The 19,327-nt window shown below is 41.0% G+C and overlaps 2 protein-coding genes across 5 annotated transcripts in view; one reads left to right on the forward strand and one right to left on the reverse strand.

Moving 5' to 3' along the window:
* Positions 1–8,338, reverse strand: part of LOC133506018 (inositol polyphosphate-4-phosphatase type I A-like) — a 43,395-nt gene extending 35,057 nt beyond the window's left edge. For all 4 annotated transcript variants that reach the window (XR_009796385.1, XM_061829721.1, XM_061829730.1 and 1 more), the window contains exon 1: positions 8,182–8,338. The gene's annotated coding sequence lies outside the window, so the exon portion shown is untranslated. The remainder of the gene's footprint in view (positions 1–8,181) is intronic.
* Positions 8,339–9,837: 1,499 nt separating this feature from the next.
* Positions 9,838–16,464, forward strand: LOC133506041 (sodium/hydrogen exchanger 2-like). Its single transcript, XM_061829766.1, has 13 exons — positions 9,838–10,114; positions 10,221–10,546; positions 10,694–10,831; positions 11,140–11,390; positions 12,476–12,693; positions 12,777–12,976; positions 13,092–13,181; positions 13,269–13,339; positions 13,425–13,592; positions 13,788–13,893; positions 14,219–14,335; positions 14,421–14,514; positions 14,585–16,464. The coding sequence occupies exons 1-13, from the start codon at positions 9,838–9,840 to the stop codon at positions 14,935–14,937; spliced, it is 2,409 nt and encodes an 802-aa protein (XP_061685750.1). The 3' UTR covers positions 14,938–16,464.
* The last annotated feature ends 2,863 nt before the right edge of the window (positions 16,465–19,327 follow it).

Raw genomic sequence — 19,327 nt, forward strand, 5'->3', positions numbered from 1 at the left:
TGCCTGGAGGAAACCCACACAGGCATTGGGAGAACATGCAAACTCCACACAGGCGGGTCCAGGATTGAACCTAGGACCTCAGAACTGTGAGGCCAACGCTTTACCTGCTGATTCACCGTGCTGCTCTCAACTCCCTCAATGAACTTCCATTTTAATATTAAGAAACTCCACTGTGACACAGTAAAACAGTTCCAAATAAAACCAGTCTTGGTTTTTGATGAACACTTTGCCCTGCTAGGCAAATCTATTTTAATTTTGGTATTCAAGCTGGTACTCAGAGTGCAAAGCATTGTTAAGAAGAACTTAGAGGTCAAAATTGAAAACTACTCCTGTATAATGGCCAAAGTATTGTGTTTAGTGCATATACAAGTGCTGACAGACTGCTTCACTTTTGGGACCACAGTAACCTCATTTTATTATAAGCATGTCCATGTCCACTTTCCAAGCCACTTATCCTTACAAGTGTCATGCCTACTAATCAAATTTTGTCCCACATAAGCCACACAAACATCTGGCAGTCTCTTCTGTCCACTCTTCAGATGATGCCCCTATCTTCGGAACACATAGTGACCTGCACGCACGCACGCACGCACGCACGCACGCACGCACGCACACACACACACACACACACACGCACAATCTTTCACTGCTTCTTTTTAATCCGTTTCCCCTGATGCTCATTAATGATTCATTATACTGGACCCTGAGAGATCCAGTATCAGTGCTCCAGTATTTCTGTGTTCCCAAAGCTTAGGTTACTCTTACTCTACTCAGCTTACTTTAAAGGCCACTTTGTACTCCCGGGTTCGTGCAGTTGACAATGCTCACATTGCATCATACGACCTTTGCGTTGCTCCACGCAGACCCTCTGCGTTACTTGTGCGTAACCTGCCGTGCACACATCAAAAAGTTGCTGCACGGGGAAAACCACGGACCTCATCTGTCATGATTGGCCCATTTTAGTCACATGCTGTGATGACATACTCACCGTTGCTCCTGGCTCCACATACCACCTACGCCGCCGCCTTCTCGATTGATTTTGCAGCACAATTAAACATGTTGTCTGATCATTTATGTCGATTTGCTCAAGCAGACATTCTTCCGCGGTCGGCATTTTTGTTTTGTTCCTTGTTACAGAAAGTAAAAACAGCTACCAGAAATTAAAAAAATGTGCTGAGGAAACTACATTGGGGGAACCACACTGATGTCATTGCGGCCGTTGCTCACGTGAGTAAAAAGAGGCTTAAAGTCTCATCTGTTTTCCAGAACATTAAAATTGACTCTCATAGCTATGCAGTTAACACATATTTTACAGTGTCTCCAGATGACTCCAGTTAAATTGAGGTGTTGTGCCACTGTCTAAGGCAGATAAATAACAACTGGGTGAGGCAAAATTTCCTTCAAGTAAACTACAACAAAACTTAGATAGTTTTTAACAATAAAGAAAAGAGAATTTCTGTTAGTAAATACCTGGACTCACTATATTTAAAAACCATCGACCAAGTCTGAAATTTTGGTGTTCTCATTCTGACCTGACTTTCAACAGTCATATCAAATCAATTACTAAAACTGCCTTTTACCATCTGAAAAACATAACAGTGAAGGCTTGCCTGTGTCAAGCAGACCACGAGAAGCTCATCCATGCTTTTACCAAGTAGACTTGACGATTGTAATGGTCTTTTCACTGGACTCCCCAAAAAGGGCATTAAACACCTGCAGCTCATTAAGAATGCTCGGGTTCTGACCAGAACAAAACCGTCAGAGCATATAACTCCAATTCTAAAATCTTTACACTGGCTTCTAGTAAGCTTTGGAACAGATTTTAAAGAGGAAATCCAGTGCTTTGCATGAACAGTGTATCCAATACGTCATCTAATATGTACCCTATTTTGACAATGGGATGTTAAATCCGCTCTCTTTTAATAGTATTTTGAGAAGATTTTTATCAACAATTACGAATTTTCAGGGGTGCTGCCATTTTCGCAGGTCACATGGCCTACGTGCACGGATGTGACGTGTACTGTGCCGCAACAAAGGCTCAAATACATGGGACACGATTTATGCCCTGCGGTGATTTCTTGTATTTATCCTGAAGAAATAGCAGTATCGGTTAATCAGGAAGATGGAGGAATACTTTCATACAGATTTCAACCTGTGGCTGTAATTAATGCTAAATATTTGGATGGTTCTTCGGGCGGAATGACGAGAGTCTGATTACTCGGAGGCCTACGCGTGACATAAGTGCGCAAACAAAGGCCCCCAGGAGGGGGACAGGAGTGACAAGTGAGCTTTGGCGGCGGGCCGGGCTTCCAGGTGGCAGAGCCTGTTAGCCCAGGACGCCGAAGCTCGGCCAAAGGCCTCCGCCGAAGTTCGGCCAAAGGCGTCCGCCAACACCGAAGGAGGTAGTTAGCCCGCCGCCGGAGCTCGCTCGTTAGACTCCACGTCATTCCCGTCCCAAGAACCACCCGTGGCTGCTGGCCCGGAGCTCCAGGGGCCTTTGTTTACACACTTATGTCCCGCACGTAGGCCTCCAAGTCGTCAGACTCGTCTCGACTCGTGATTCTGCCCGAAGAACCATCCAAATATTCAACATTTACAGCCACAGATTCATATCTGTATGGAAAAATTCCTCCGTCTTCACAATCAACCGATACTGCTATTTCTTCATCAGATGAGGAGAAATCAGAGCTGGGCATAAATGGTGTCCCAAGTAATCGAGCCTTTGTTGTGGCACAGTACATGTCACATCCGCGCACATAGGTCATATGACTCGCGAAAATGGCAGCGCCCCTGAAAATTCGTAATTGTCGGTTAAATTCTTCGCAAAACACTAATAAATGAGGGAGGATTATACATCACATTGTCAAAATAGGGTACATATTACATGACCTATTGGATTCACTCTTCATGCAAAGCACTGGTTTCCCCTTTAAAGTTCTACTGACAAATAAAACATGATTTTTAGTATGTTTTAATGGAAAAAAAGGCAGCTGGAGTGGACCCATCCGTTTTTTCACCATGTTACAATGTATTCGTATATGGAGTTTTGTATCTCCCGCCATGAAAATCCTCTCGAGGCATTCGTTTTGGAGAAGAAGCAGGAAGTGATGTTTTTTTTTTTCCCCAGAAGCCCACACTGACGGGTTTGTGTGTTTATACCAGTTTTACCGTAAGTAGCTGTTTTTTCCTGCGTGTTAGCCAAAATGCCATCTCGTTGTATTGCTGGATATTGCTTGAAGACTTGGGAGGATGGATTCATTCTTTACACGTTTCCAAAACACCCGGTTTGTCGTAAAAAAAAATGGAATGCACAGGTGCAAAGGATGAGAGCTTTGTGGGTTCCAAATGACAGGTAGGTGTGTATAGAGCTATTAAAAAGAATAATAGTTTGGGGCGGGGCACATAATCCTTCTTCGCGACGACAACGCGGCCGAGTACACTACATACTGTCGGGGAGTCTGTTGTTAGTTAGAAGTGATCCGCATCTCATCTAAATATGCCTCGTAGCGATATTGTCGCCGTCACTTCACTCGATTGTGAGATGTTCTCTTCTTTCAAAAAACAGCTTCCGTGTCAGAACGGGCATTGGAAAAATCCGAAAATCTCTGTTGTTTGTCTCCCACAGCAGGTGAGTCTTCTCAATGGCGAGCCTCCCAGTGTGACACCTGTAAATGACGGCAGGCAATATGGCAACCACTTGGATGTCGTCTAAGACTTCCGCAACTTTGCGCATGAATGACATGCTCTCCGCTCATATTTATTTTTTCGCATAGACATTGAAGTGAATAATATTATATGTAATTTTCATAATGATATCTATTTTACAATGTATATAGGGATGTCAGTGATGGTCTGCTGCTGGTCTATAAATCACTGACTGACTGACTCGGGTCAAATAGTGGAGTGCAGAGTTCAAAGCAAACATGGTGAAGCAGTATTTAGTTATTATGCTGCAAAAAAAAAAAGGAATAAATTGCCAACAACCTGCCAAGCAAGTGTAGAACATTGTCCTAACAGTTCTGAGGACCCGAGTTAAAATCCCGGCCCCTTCTGCGTGGAGTTTGCATGTTCTCCCCGTGCCTGCGTGGGTTTTCTTTGGGCACGCCGGTTTCCTCCAACATCCCAAAAACATGCTTTCATTGGAGACTCTAAATTGCCACTAGGTATGATCGTGAGGGCGACTGTTGTCTGTCTCAATGTGCCCTGCAATAGGCTGGCAACCAGTTCAGGGTGTAACCCGCTTTCTGTCCGATGACAGCTGGGATTGGCTCCAGTACTCCCGCGACCCCCGTGAGGTTAAGTGGATGGATGGAAGTTGTCAAGAGAGCAGACTTAAGCCCCAAGTCTGAATGTTATCAAATCCAGACTAAAAATTACTTTTTTTCCCCCATCTGTTTGAGTACTTCTACCTTTCAATTCTATTTTTTGCACCATAAAGGGTTTTAATTTGTATTTTTTTTTAATCTTCAAATGTTTTTATTTCCTTGTATTTAAATGCTTTTAATCATGCAAAGCACATTAAGTTACCTTGTGTATGAAATGCACTATGCAAATAAATTTGCTTTGATTTATTTTGCTTTTGGCAAATCTTTTTTGTGACAGAATATGTATAGGAAGCAAACTTGTCGTTGTAGGTTTTTAATTATGTACAAGAAAGAAAGAAATCTTCGCAAAGACAGGAAAAGGTACAACTTGGCAGAACAGCAAGCAAAGAATAACCTTCTAGATACATAAGTGAGAGAAAAGGGGGGGGGGGGATACGCCCCTCACATTCCCACAACATTCACAGATAATTGGCCCGTCAGCCTGGACTCAAACTTATGTTTATGGGAGTGGGTGCATGCAGAGGATGAGAATGGAGGAGAAAAACGGAGTAATCAAAACATTCCTGAGCACATTTTTAAGGGGACAGAGAAGTACTAGTACTAAAAGCTGTGGCACAATAAAACATGCAAAGGTTATACTCCTGTACTTTATCATGTATAGTGTGCAGTTTTTCTCCCCCCAAAATTGTCAAAAGTCAATAGTGCACAATATACATATCTATATGGGAAAATGGAAACAACTTTCACATTTTCGAATGTATGCCCTATTTAGTGGTTCTCACTTTCATTTTAATATGCCACATCCATCTAGTGGTTAGTAAAAAGGTGTAGTTTACACTTTCATTCCATTATGATGGGTACGGATGACGGCATATATGTTCAGTTGTGCAGTTTACATACTCTGGCAGAATTTGAAAAATATTATAATAAATAAAATAAAATAATTTTTAATATGACTGAACAACAACCATTATTAATATATTGATTGTTCTGTTTTATTTAATGATGATGCTGTTCTGAAATGCTTGACTGTTTAATTTGAATCCTATCAAAATAAAATTGAGCGTGTTTCGCGTGTTTTTTCACATTTTCTTTAAAGAATTGAACCCATCTTGAAATTTCTCCCTCAGTAATCAAACATATGAGCACAACTGTGTGTTTTCAAATTTACGAAAAAATAAAAAGGTGTGTTAATTTTAAAATAGGAGCACGTAAATTTAACAAAAAAGTATTCCATGTTTAAATAAAGTGCTTAACGTAATTCCATATATATAATAGAAAATAGACAATTTTAGGGGGGGGGGGACTAACAAAATACAGATAGTTCATATTTTGATCATACGGGGTAGAAGCAATATCATGCATTGTAAAAATGCATTATATATTAGTAGAAAGGTCTGGCAGAATTTTTAGATCAACTTTGGGGGAGAGAAATTATGATAATCTCGTTCAAACCTACAGGCAATTTAGAGTCTTCAACAGACCTACCACGAATATTTTTGGGATGTGGGAGGAAACCGGAATATTCCTGGAAAAAACCCAAGCACGGACGGATGGGATGGACATGTATAGGCCCACACAGGCGGATCGAGGATTTGAACCCCAGTCCTCAGAACTGTGAGGCAGATGTGCTAATCAGTCATTTATTGTGCCACCCTATGTGATATATTGGAAACATACATTTTCTATTTCCATCTTATTTTACGCAGATCGTTACAGTTATGCAATGAACAATAAAGATACATTTGTAAATGTTTTGATAACAAATAACAGTACCTTGAAATACATAGAAAAACGTAATTTCTGGACTATGCAATCAGAGAAAACGATACCGATACTGTTACATATCCCTTTAACAACCATTACGGAAAATAGCTTTTTATACATATCCTTTGGTCCATCAAAATAGTAATCAATACCTTTTCAAAAATGCGCTCCGATTAAATGGTTGTGATGTCACTTGATGGGAAAACGAGCACAAAAATTGCAAAAAGTTACTGATAAAAAACAAATACACTGTTCATCCATTTTCTGAGCCGCTTATCTTCACCAGGAGCACGGGAGTGCTGGAACCTATTCCAGCTATCAACAGGCAGGAGGCGGGGAACACCCTGCATTGGTTGCTAGCCAATCGCAAGGCACATAGAAACAGACAACAGTTGCACTCCCAATCACAACTAGGGGCAATTTGGAGAGTCCAACTAACACATGTTGTTGGGATGTGGGAGGAAACTGCAGAGTCGGAGAAAAGCCACACAGGCACGGGGAGAACATGCAAACTCCACACAGGTGGAGCCTGGATTTGAACCGCGGCCCTCAGAACTGTTACGCCAAAGCGCTAACCAGTTGACCCACCCTGCTGCCACACACTATTCAAACAAAGGTATTTTTCAAAATCTTTATCACCAATTTCTTTTTCACTTCATGGAAATAAAGGATGAAATATTACCATTGTGAATAACCCATCTGTGTAGGACACATAACCATACTTTATAGTTCTACAAAACATTATAAATGTTAATTCATTCCTTTAAAAGGACAGTACAGTATACCAAACAGCTGGTCTTGATGGTTCTTAATGTGCTCTTCTGATTTGTCAACCGGGTAGAGAAAGTGATATGCATGTTTTCCATTGATTACATTGTTACGAGGCGGCATGGTGAGCAGCTGGAAAGCGTTGGGCTCACACTTCACAGTTCTGAGGACCCGGGTTCAATCCCGGCCCTCCCTCTGTGGAGTTTACATGTTCTCCCCATGCCTGCGTGGGTTTTCTTCGGGCTTTGCGGTTTCCTCCCACATCCCAAAAACATGCAAGATTAATTGGTCACTCTAAATTGCCCCTAGGTGCGATTGTGAGTGCAGCTGTTTGTCTCCATGTGCCCTGCGATTAGCTGGGAACCAGTTCAGGGTGTACCCTGCCTCCTGCCTGACGACAGTTGGGATTGGCTCCTTCACTCCCGCGACCCTTGTGAGGATAAGCCCCTATGGATGGACATTGTTACGTTCCAATTCGGTTTATACTCTGGCAAGTCATGAGCGGCTCAGTGTGTATAAGCAGCAGCTTCACTTCCTGATTATAGAAGATCAGTTTATGATTCCCTCACTCCGTTTGTTAGATTGCCACAAAATGAGTAACTTTCATGGTGTGCGCTGAGAGAACCCCATCAAAACTGTATCAATTTAAACTAAGTCACCATAATGACAGTTTAAATTCTGTTCGGCGATCGGGCCGTCCAAATGACCTTCATCCATGTGCAATGAAACCCAATGAAGGATGAAAACCTGCAGAAATACATTTGTAGACCTTCAAAACCACACACGATGTCATCCGGCGCACACGCATACACTTATTAGCCATTATACACTAATTAAAGGGTGTTGCATAGCATTCCGGGTGTGTAAAATTAAACTATAATTGCCACTACGCACACGTACACACTAGGAGAGCAAGAGAAAGTGAGAACAATGTCTCAGAAGGACAAAACCATGTTTCCCCAAGCGAGTTACATAATGTAGCTCTAACTCTATGTAACCTGTCTGACACAATGCAGGCACAAACTGCAGACTTGAGTCATTTCCTGTTAGACTTAAGATCATCTTGTAGGTCGAGGACATTTTCATCCATGTGTGATCTACCATTTGTCATTTCCCGAAGTTAATCACGAAAATAACATGCAACAACAGAACATCATAACATAGTCCCGTAAAATAGAAAATACTGAACTTTTCGAAAAGGGTCGTTGTTCCCAAGTCATAAACACCAAAGTAACACCATAGGAAAAGCGTCGTCACGTCAATGAAGATATTACTTTAGTTTGAATAGAGTCAGAACATTTGCTGTATGGCGATTACTTACATGCTCTGTTTCGGCAAACAACAGGAAATCCGCTTATGATATATATATAAAAATAGACAACCATTCGTCGTCAGAATGTCTTCGCGACTGCAGCAAAAGTGACAGCAGAACAGGCTAGTTCCGCCTCCTGCGTGACGTTCAGGTGACGTCACCGTGCACGTAACGACGCTTGCTTTCAAATTCACTGGTCAACTGCTCAAGTTTTGGGGCTGAAACTTTAACTAGGAGACTAGTTCAGTGGCCTGGAAGTGCAAAACAATAATAAAAAAAAAAAGTGAAAAACCAAATAAGCTAAATTTAAATGCAATATAGATATTTCGTCCCTGGCAATTCAATCAGGAAAATAATTAAAACAAACAATTAAAACAAATGTGATTAGAGCTTTTTTCAACAAATGAAATGCTTGTGACTGCAGTATCAGTGGTTTGCTAATTTTGAGTATCATAGCATAATGATTTTATTTTTTTCCCCTCCAAGTACCGCCACCATGACCAACATTAAATTGCAAAAACATAGTAGGTCTATTGTAAAATTTTGAAAGTTCACAAAATTATTTATGATATCATAAATAACTGTACCATTGTGCAAAGTGTGAGTGTTGACAGTGCACTTCATAGAGGAATATTTCTTAAGGGGGTCATATTCATATGGATTTTTTAGAGTAAAGTTTAGTCACTCTTGTTAAAACTGTCAGTATGAACCTGACAGTGGTTACATTTATCAAGTGATCTCTTTGGATAAATAAATAACAACAACAAAAAAATTGTCTCTCTCCAGCTTAATCCATCAAATTAGATTTTTAGGAAGCCACTGCGCCTGTGGGAAAACAACAAATTAGAGAAAGGAGCTTTGACCGACAAAGTGTGAATCATTTGTCACGCACTCACGGGCACCCCACCAGCCCTGCCGCCTCGTTCTCACCGAAGTTTTGTGGTCAATTCCAATACTTCCCCTTCATTTTTATCTTTCAATTTCCTCTCTGTTTGCAGGGCTAAGATGAACGGTTACAAAATTTGACAACCCAACAAGTATTTTTCTTCATTTACTTTTCATAGTTTGACAGTGTTTTTCCATTCATTCTAGAATTCAATGCGTTCAATGTTTTTTTAAATCCTATTTGAATTGTATTTTTTTTCACTTATCACTAGGAGGAACCCGCGTACCATTTTTACAAGACTAAAAGTTAGTTTGTCTTGCTTTCCACTAAGACCGCTTTGTGCCATACTAACTACGCTCCTTTTGCACCATCCTGTGGACAAGATGTGTACACGTAGGTCTTATTTAGCCTCTGCTTTAACAGAGCTTAATTGATGTCCTTGCTTGATGCCATTTTTTTCAAAGGCCTAATTTAATACTTTTCGAACAGATTGCGAGCTTGCCTTTGAAAAGAGGGAAACGAAATATAATCGAAATGTGACAACATTGGTTTGCTCCACCCAGTAAGCAAGTCATCTGTGAAAAGCCGGTTGAACAACAATTGAAACGAGAATTGCATTTCAACTGAAAGAGCTCAGCAATATGAGGTTTCGTTGGTTGAAAGAAGCACAGATGGGGAATACTGGCTCATTTTCTCGTGGTTTTAGTTTTTCATAGTTACAATCGTCTGAAACGGGGATTTCATTTCTTCAAACTTGTTGTCTGTGTCTACCTGTGGGTATGTGTGGCCTGATTTTATCCGACAAAGTAGTCTTCTGTGGGCTCCTTCTTTTATCATTTTGCTTCTTTGGTGGGAAATGTGAGGTTCAAAAATCCGAACCTTCAGCATCAACCAGCCTGCAGGGCATCAAACCTTTCCAAGATGAAATTGATCAACCCCAGGCCTTCCCTGATGAGGAGAGGGCCAGTCTTCCCGTTTTTTCGATGGACTATCCTCGGATACAAGTCCCCTTTGAATTCACGCTGTGGGTACTGCTGGCTTCCTTTGCCAAAATTGGTAAGTTCCATTTTATTTTCACCCTTGCATCTGCATATTAAGCCTTGAACATCATGATTTAAAGCAACATTGATCACCCTTCACATTATTTGTCCTACATCTCCAGGTTTTCACATTTACAGTAAAGTCACAATCTGGATCCCTGAGTCCTGCCTTCTGATTTCTATTGGCCTCATTGTTGGTGCCATCATGCACTCTGTTAAAGAGGAGCCGCCAGCCGTGCTCACATCCAATGTCTTCTTCCTGTACATGCTCCCGCTTATTGTCCTGGAAAATGGATATTTCATGCCCACCAGACCCTTTTTCGAGAATGTTGGCACGGTACTGTGGTATGCCGTGGTGGGAACTCTGTGGAACAGCATTGGCATTGGCCTCTCACTCTTCGCCATCTGTCAGTTTGAGGTCTTTGGAGTTCAAGATATCAACCTGCAGGTTAGTAATGAGAACAGGAAGCATGAGGTGAATCACAGCAGAGGCCCATTTAAATACAATAGTCAAAGGTTTAAAAAGTTTGATGCAATACATGGGATAGAGTTTAGTCTTTGTAAAATGATTTTTTTTTTTTTTTGCTCGCGGCAGGAAAATTTGTTATTTGCATCCATCATCTCTGCTGTAGACCCTGTGGCTGTGCTCAATGTGTTTGATGACATCGATGTCAATGAGCAGACACACATTGTCATATTTGGAGAGGGACTCTTCAACGATGCTGTCACTGTGGTGAGGTTTGCTTTTTTGTTTAGCAACACTGAAGCTTTGCTATTTTTTTCCTCTTGTCCAGTCTGGCTAATTCCTCATTGATACTAACAAGGCAATCTTTACTTCTCTGAGTTTCCCTGAAGGGGTTTCCCACTGCCTTTTGCTACTATTCTTTCTTACATCCCATTGGCTCTTGGTCAATTTAGAGCAGAATCCTGAAACTATTTGGAACCATGCAGCTTCATGACTTACTGTCCATCAAAACTTTTTAAATGTGAAAATAATACATTTTGAACAACCCCCACACCCTTTTTTTTTTGTCATTGCAGGTACTTTACAGCATGTTTTCCTTCGTGGCAGACATGTCGGCCTTTGAATCCACCGATGTGTTTCTTGGCGTGGCTCGATTCTTTGTAGTGGGGAGTGGAGGTGTCCTCTTTGGCCTTGTGTTTGGCTTTGTAGCGGCATTCACCACACGCTTCACCCACAATGCTCGACAAATCGAGCCCCTCTTTGTCTTCATGTTCAGCTACTTGGCATACCTCGCTGCCGAGCTGTTTGCCATCTCAAGCATTCTTGCGTAAGTAGAACAAGCACAGCACACAAAGCTCCATCTAACAACTGGAAAAAGCTATGCCAACCTAATCTGAAAAGATGATGGCAGAAGAGAGGAGAAATATTGTTTTCCTAAATACTGAAGATTCTAGACAACTCATTGTACCACTCGTGTCACACTACGAGTACAATAAGATTTGCTACAATACTGAATGGTTGAAGAGATTGTGATGTACGAAACTCCAGATTCACGTGGCCTGACAGAACATGCCAAACTCGCTTTTCCTCTTTCACAAAGAAAGACAGTTCATTGTGATTTGAGTGTGCTGCTTAGAATTACACTGCATGAATAAACATGCGAAGGCACTGATGGTATTGTGGTACACATGTCTGACTTCGGTATTCGCGGTGTGGGATCGATTCCTGCTCAGTGATGGTGTTGTTATGTGCCCTGCAACTCACTGGTGACCTGGCTGGTGTAGTCTGCCTTTCACCCAATGTTAGCTGGGATAGGTTCTGGCACTCCTATCATTTTTAAAGTCAACAAATAGTAATGACACCATGACAAATCCCAACTTGTTGTACATGGAGTATGATGTAAGATTATTGAACTGTAATAGTTTTGTTTTGGGTCGGGGAATCTTCAGTCATGAAACAAACAGCAAAAAGAGAAAATACAATTTACTTTTGTTTGTTTGTTTTCAAATAAGGTGGCATATCTGCCTCACAGTTCTGAGGACCCCTGATCAAATTGGCCTCGCCCGTGTGTAGTTTGCATGTCCTCTTTGTGCTTGCATGGGTTTTCTCTGGCTACATATACGGTACATGCACGGTAGAATAATTGAAGACTCTAAATTGCCTGTAGATATGAATGTGAGTGTGAATTGTTGTTGTCTATGTGTGCCCCGCCGATCAGTTCAGGGTGTACCTCACCTCTTGCCCAGAGTCAGCTATGGTCGGCTCCAGCACAGCCACGAGCCTAGTGAGGATAAGCAGTTTAAGGACAAATGATGGATGCCTGTTTTCCAATAAAATCATCATCTCCTCCCTATGTGGAAACTGGAGCCATTGCATGAGTGTGTTTCCCTGTGTTTGTCTTTGCCCCTGCAGCATTATAACATGTGCCATAACCATGAAGTACTACGTTGAGGAGAATGTGTCTCAGAGATCCTGCACTACTATCCGTCATGTGATCAAGATGTTGGCCACCATCTCTGAAACGCTCATCTTCTTCTTCCTGGGGGTTGTGACAATTACAAGTGAACATGAATGGAACTGGGCCTACATCCTGTTCACGCTCCTGTTTGCGCTCCTCTGGAGAGGAGTTGGTAAGTGCAGGATGAAGACATGGACTCATTAGTATTGCCAGTCAGATTTTAATGATCTGTTTGAACATTTTATTTTCCTGCAGGCATCCTGGTGCTTTCACAGATCGTCAACCCATTCAGAACCATCCAGTTCACGTTCAAGGACCAGTTTGGTCTGGCTTACGGAGGCGTTCGAGGCGCCATCTGCTTCGCTTTAGTGTTCACTCTGCCTGACACCATCAACAGGAAGAATTTGTTTGTCACCGCTTCCATCGCCATAATCATATTCACTGTGTTCATACAGGTGGGGGCTGTCGTTATGCTTAGCCTTTTGAGTGTTGTTACTGTGACTATGCAGTAAATGTATAATTGCAAATCATAACAAACACTGTATATATATATTTTTTTTCTCTTGGAAGGGTATCAGCATTCGTCCCATCATTGAATATATAAATATCAGAAGAACCAACAAAGATTTGGGCACTATTAATGTAGAAATACACAACAGGGTAAGAATTGCCTGTCAGTAGCATTTACAAATAATCATAATCACTTGTGTCTCCTGCTTGTTTCACATGATGCTATATTTTACCAAGGTGATGGAACACATTGTTTGCGGCATTGAAGACTTGTGTGGGCAGTGGAGTCACTACTATTGGAAAGACAAGTAGGGCTGTATGAATACGTAATGAAGGCTGAAATCTTGTCAGTGATAAAAATTCACCAGCAATTAATTTCAATCTGTGCCTCAGGTTTAAAAAGTTCAACGATCGCTTTTTGAGACGCATCCTGCTTCGAGACAGCAGGGCAGAATCCAGTATTGTGTCCCTGTACAAGAAACTCGAGCTACAGACAGCCATTGATTTGCTGGACTCACCTGTGGGTGACCTGAGTGCAGCACCATCCATTCTGTCTCTTCAGTAAGTTTGAGGTTGAAAAAAAACTAAAACAACAACAGTAATGTCTTAAAAACAACATTGGAGAGCTTAATTCAAATCTATCAAATGTATCATATAAGATGTTGATGAATAGTTGTTGTTGACTACATCATTTTTTTAATTAATCAATTTTGCAATAATAAGTAACTGTCAGTATGCTCTCATTTTTCTCAGCAGTGAGGAAAAGAAGGATTCTTCTCGACCCAGAAAGAACTTCCTGACAGCTGATGTGAGGAAGATGCATGACATTCTGTCAAAGAACATGTATAGGATAAGGGAGAGGGTAAGCTGAGTGATTCCAATTCACAATTGCAATGATAACAATGTTGACTGTTACTCCTCTGACATATAGTATCAGGTTCTCCCCAAGACTACAAGGGTCACCACTGGGCCTGTATAATTGTGAAAACTAATTGACATGATCGATGTGTTCACATAGAACAATATCACTAATTATTGATAAAATCACATAATTAAAGATGAATTGAGAAAATGTGTTATTCATCGTGTATCAAACTCGCTGCCCATTGCATTAATCAGTAGCCAAAAAGTAGCTTTCAGTTTTAAAAAGGTCGTTGACCATTGCAGTCTACTTGCTCCTTGTGCAGACGATGGCTTACACCAACAAATTCAACCAACCTGAAAATAGCCGAGCCAGGGAGATTCTGGTTCGCCGACATGCGAGCATCAGACGCAGCCTCCGATCCACTAGTTTCCATGACATGGTGGGTTTGTTTTTAAGAGAAAGAGACATATCCAAATACCATGAAACAGTTCCACTTTTTACTGTTCTGATTCTTCTTCTTCCAGCCTGCTCCAAATTTGTCCAAATCCCAGAAATACTACTCTCTGCAGCCGGGAATGGATCCAGAGACTGCTTTTGAGCTCAGAAGACGAAGTCTTGGTGAGTTCATGAAGAATAAACATAATTTCCCCAACAATGGCTTTTCTGTGATCCTGACAATGTGTTTCAGTAGGCAGAAGTAAATTTGGCCGGCAATGGCCTCAGTCCTCATCCCACTCCATGATCCCTATGAGAAGAATGAACACCGTCAAGGAGTCGACACGTGCAGTAGGTCAGCCCGATTCATCTCCTGAAGTGGATGTTTTGGATGAGAGAAAACCCAGGGGTCCGGTTGCAGCCCCACGGAGGCTCAACTTTGAGTGGGACCAGCCTTCAGGGTCCCGGAAGAAAACTAAGGCTCCTTCACCATTGCCAGTGCCACCTGGCCGGTTTGCTGACAAGCAGAACATCAGAGAAAATGAGGCTGGAGATCCACTACTTGGACACTTGTCAAAGGGGGCTCAGAATTCTGGGAGGTCATGAAAGTTGGACTGGGTTAATTTAAGGACCTCTATAAACACAATTTTCAACGGAAACAACTGAAAAGTTTCAAAAGAGGGAATATGAAAAATATTCTCCTTGAATTTATAAATCTTGAAGAGAAAGTGATAGCGAAGTGCGACCACAGCAAGTGAGGAAGAGGACATTAAATTAATTGCTGAACAGTGTCGTAAACAAGCACGTCAATGACATCACCGCGAATGGCCAGTACACGAGCTGCGAAAATAAGTAATTGATGGCTTCCTATTAAGGATTGTAAGTGCCTGTTGATGCCGCTAGGCGGCGGTAAATTGCTACTTATGTACAGGGATGTCCAAACTACTGGTTTTCTGTGTGTTTCTTTCAGCTTGTCCCTTTCGGGGTCGCCACAGCGTGTCATCTCAGATGAACACATATATATGTTTGGCACTATTTTTACGCTGGATGCCCTTCCTGACGCAACCCTTCTCAGGGAGTGGAGGCCTCAGTGGGATACGAACCCCCTGTGAACCACTGAGCTACTGGTTTTCTGTATTAGAGTAAAAGTACTGAAGCTACTTCCTTGCTGAAGGAAAAGTGCAAAGGTGCACACTATACTTAAATAAAAAGTCAAAGCATAACTGTACAGAAGGAGCTAACGGGGGAGTGTTACAGCTATGACATCTTTGGGCAAACAGGATCAAATTCCAGTTTCAGGTTTATCGATGTACTGCTTTTTATGTTGAGTCATTGCTAACTTTGGATGATTTTAAAAATAACATGCTCATGTTAGAACGAGTAGAAAGTACAGATAATTGTGTTTATAAAGTAAGGCGTAAAAGTAAGAGTTGCCAGAAAAATACTCACATAAAGAATAGATACCTGAAAAATCTATGTAATTATATTAACAAAGTACAAGTACTTATTACTTTCCACTGCTCATTTTTCAGTGAACGTGTGTACAGTATGTCTCATCTCACGTCAACCTCCTTACTTGATGCTAACATACTTTGGTATACTGACTTGGCGAACACCAAACCATGAATATGCAGGGGTTCACTGTAAAACACGATGAAAGAATGCCACCAAACAGAGCACGGACCTCCACCAAATCCAAACAGTCCAAAAGATGCTCACCGTACCAGAATGGTCACCATCTCCTGTCGATTGTATTTATTTTTACAACAGCTGTCTCTCAGCTCAACAAACAGGTGAAACATTTCAGATCAGCACCTCACTGTATTTGTAGCTTGGAACAATCGGACACCGAGTGAAGGCATCAACAATAGAAGAGCCTAAGCCCAAATGAACATAACATCAATTCCAAGAGCAGGACAAAATACAGGAAGGCATACAACTGTCTTTTTTTATAAGTATTAAGAAAATCACCTAGTGCCGCTTGTTAAGGGTGCTACAGTAATCTAAGACTCAAGACTTTTTCGTCTTTCTGTATCTTTAGTCTCTCCTGGAAATTGTCTTGAGATCCAGGACTTATTTTTCTCTGTTTTGTGTCCGGAAGCTTCTCTTTCTGAAGTCTCACAGAGAACTGCTTTCTCCCGCAACCTCCACCTGCTCCACCTTAACTGGTCGGTGGAAGTTTGCTAATAAAGCTGTATGACATTACAATGACTTTGTAAGAAAATATGCTTTTTACACTACCTGATGAGTCTCTGCATTATCATTGGTTTCTGCATAAACAGTAGATTTCATTAATTTAAAGACATGGGATACAATTGTCACACCGACACATACACACGTACACTCACACGTAAACACAAACACACATGCACACGCACAAACGTGATGCTCATACATTTTTAATGGCAATGACAATGTTGTAGTTTTTTTCTGTAACATATTTGGACAAAAATCCTAGAAGCATGCAGCTCAAATACTTTTGGTTCTGTCCTTACATTTGACAGTTTTGTGATTGTTTGCTTCTTTTCTTTTACTTTTCTTGTCCAAAACAAATTGCATCTGGAGTGTGCAGGTCAAACAATTTGAATGCACCACTGTGAGGTTTTCATTAACAGTATATTAGTAACACATGCTTCCGAAATGTGTTTCAAACAGGCATGAATCCTTCTGGGAGATATTCTTTCTCGAAAATGTGCATGCCCGCAATGTTTTGCCTGAAGTGTATGTACATCCTGATCAAGAGGCATTTCCAACTGAATGTGGGAGGCTTTGGCCAGCCTTCTGAGTTTGACTCCACATGAACACAACACGGGAGGGAGGCTGTCAAATGGAAGAGTGTATTTTTCCTCTGATGTAGCTTAACAACAACACCAGTGGGGAAACCTTCACAGCCCGTTACAGAAGTCAGACATCTTGCTTCCGAGAAGGAAGGAAACCTTAACTCAATGGATAAAGGAGCAGTCCATGTGTGATGTGCCAAGATGAATCAAACTGCATCCGTCTCTCATCAGATTGAGTGTCACTCCACCAAGGATGTCAAGGTGGGATGCTTTCTTATTTTCACTCTTCATCCCTTCTTATTTTGCACTCTAACAATAGCCTGTGAAGCAAATTTTAACTACTGCATTGGAGGAATCTCAAATGTGGTCAATATTAAATGAGTGTCAGTGGAATTGATCATGATGAGCGCTGCAAAATGAACTGTTTGGGACTTGTTGCAGCTTCCTGATTATGTAAGATGGTGAGGAACAACATGGTTGATTTATTTTGTGTGTGTCTAGCTTGCGAGTCACCCATTTTTAAAATAAATTGAATTGGTCCAAAACTAAAATATATAGATTCAACATTAATGTTGTGCTCCACAGTGCAGCTGTGGGACTGGCATTACCGCAATTCAGGGCTTATGTCTGTGAGATCCACAGCAGAACATAACAATTACATTACAATTACATTACAATGCGGCTGGACAAACTGTTAAAATAGAAAAAAAAAACAACATATTTAAAACTACAAATACAGTCTTATTCCAACATTTATCCATTGTAAAGTTAATAAAGGTTTTTTTTTTCTATATCTTGAGTGAAAAATACTGCAGGGTTAGGGTTAGGGTTAATTGAGCAGAAAGTATATTATACAAAAAATAAATAAATTACAAAATATGTCAACCAATCTGGATTTTTTTTTCTGAAATAATACTATGAATCCATAGTGTCCAACAACCACCGTGTAGCTCACCGGGCATCTTCCAATTAATTTAGTAATGGTAAAATGTACCATAACATTTTTCACTAATCAACATAAATTTCCATGCTACAGGTCAACTCAAATTAAGATAAAAAAATGTATTTTGAGTGGCTTTAACGCCATGAGAAGAAAGGCACATCATATAAAACTCAACAAAATGTAGTGTGATCCAAATTAAACTGTCTTATTTTCTACTTCCAAAAAAAAAAAAAAAAGTGAATTTACACAACCCACATACTCCAAGCAAGAACATCATTGCCAAGTTACAGAAGTGTGAACTTACATTTATCACATTTTAGAGATCCAACTTTCTCACACATGCTGTAGCATTTCAACAGGCATCTCATCTTCTTCTGGAAGCCATCTGCTTCTTTTTTAAAGCTGATGTAGGAAAACACAGTGTACTCTTACACCGACAAATAAAAATAAAGCCAGCTATAAAGCCTCTTCCTCAGTATATTATTACCATAGACTAAAACAATATTTTCTCCTGACTTTTGTATCTGAGGGCGGCACGGTGAAGCAACTGGTGAGAGTGTTGGCCTCACAGTTCTGCGGACCGGGGTTCAAATTCCAGTTTGCATGTTCTCCCTATGCCTGGATAGGTTTTCTCCGGGCACTCCGGTTTCCTCCCACATCCCAAAAACATGCATTAAACTCGCAACCAGTTCAGGGTGTACCCTGCCTCCTGCCCGATGATAGCTGGGTACGCTCCAGCACTCCCGTGACCCTTGTGAGGATAAGTGTCTCAGAAATTGGATGGATGAATGGTGCATCTGAGATTAGAGGAAGTAAATTTGCACCCTTTCTCGTGGCTGTGCTGAGTTATTTTTTAACACTAGAGGGCGTTCTAGTATAGAGGTTACATTGTATTTTGGTTTGTTTTTACTGTTTGTGTACTGGTATTCAGTTTTCGGACAGAAAGCTTTAATGTTAATCATTATGTTTAAACGTCTGGGCTGGGCACACTGAAGGAAGGCACTCATCTTTTCACAAGGACAAATTTGCAAAATGGCTCCATCTTCTACAGCTAGTTTGAGCAATATCTGATGCAGAATCTGAAAAACAAGTCAGCTTGTTTTACTTGTCAGCATTCAACTTAAATGCAGAGGAATGTAAAAATAGGGGTGAGCAAAAATAAGGAAAGAGAAAAAAGCTCTGCAATTTCACGTACAAAAAAAAAAAAGCTTTTCCTTAATCAATATTGAACCCTATGATCCATGGTGAGTCTCAAGGAACTAATACAAAAGGT

Source organism: Syngnathoides biaculeatus, chromosome 2 (assembly GCF_019802595.1).
Source record: "Syngnathoides biaculeatus isolate LvHL_M chromosome 2, ASM1980259v1, whole genome shotgun sequence".
Classification (NCBI taxonomy): Eukaryota; Metazoa; Chordata; class Actinopteri; order Syngnathiformes; family Syngnathidae; genus Syngnathoides; species Syngnathoides biaculeatus.

Bases quoted from the DNA above. Each gene is read 5' to 3' on its own strand.
- LOC133506041 (XM_061829766.1), top strand. From the start codon at position 9,838: ATGTGTGGCCTGATTTTATCCGACAAAGTAGTCTTCTGTGGGCTCCTT. The intron at 10,547-10,693 runs GTTAGTAATGAG...TGCTCGCGGCAG, and splicing joins TTCAAGATATCAACCTGCAG to GAAAATTTGTTATTTGCATC. The intron at 11,391-12,475 runs GTAAGTAGAACA...TTGCCCCTGCAG, and splicing joins GCCATCTCAAGCATTCTTGC to CATTATAACATGTGCCATAA.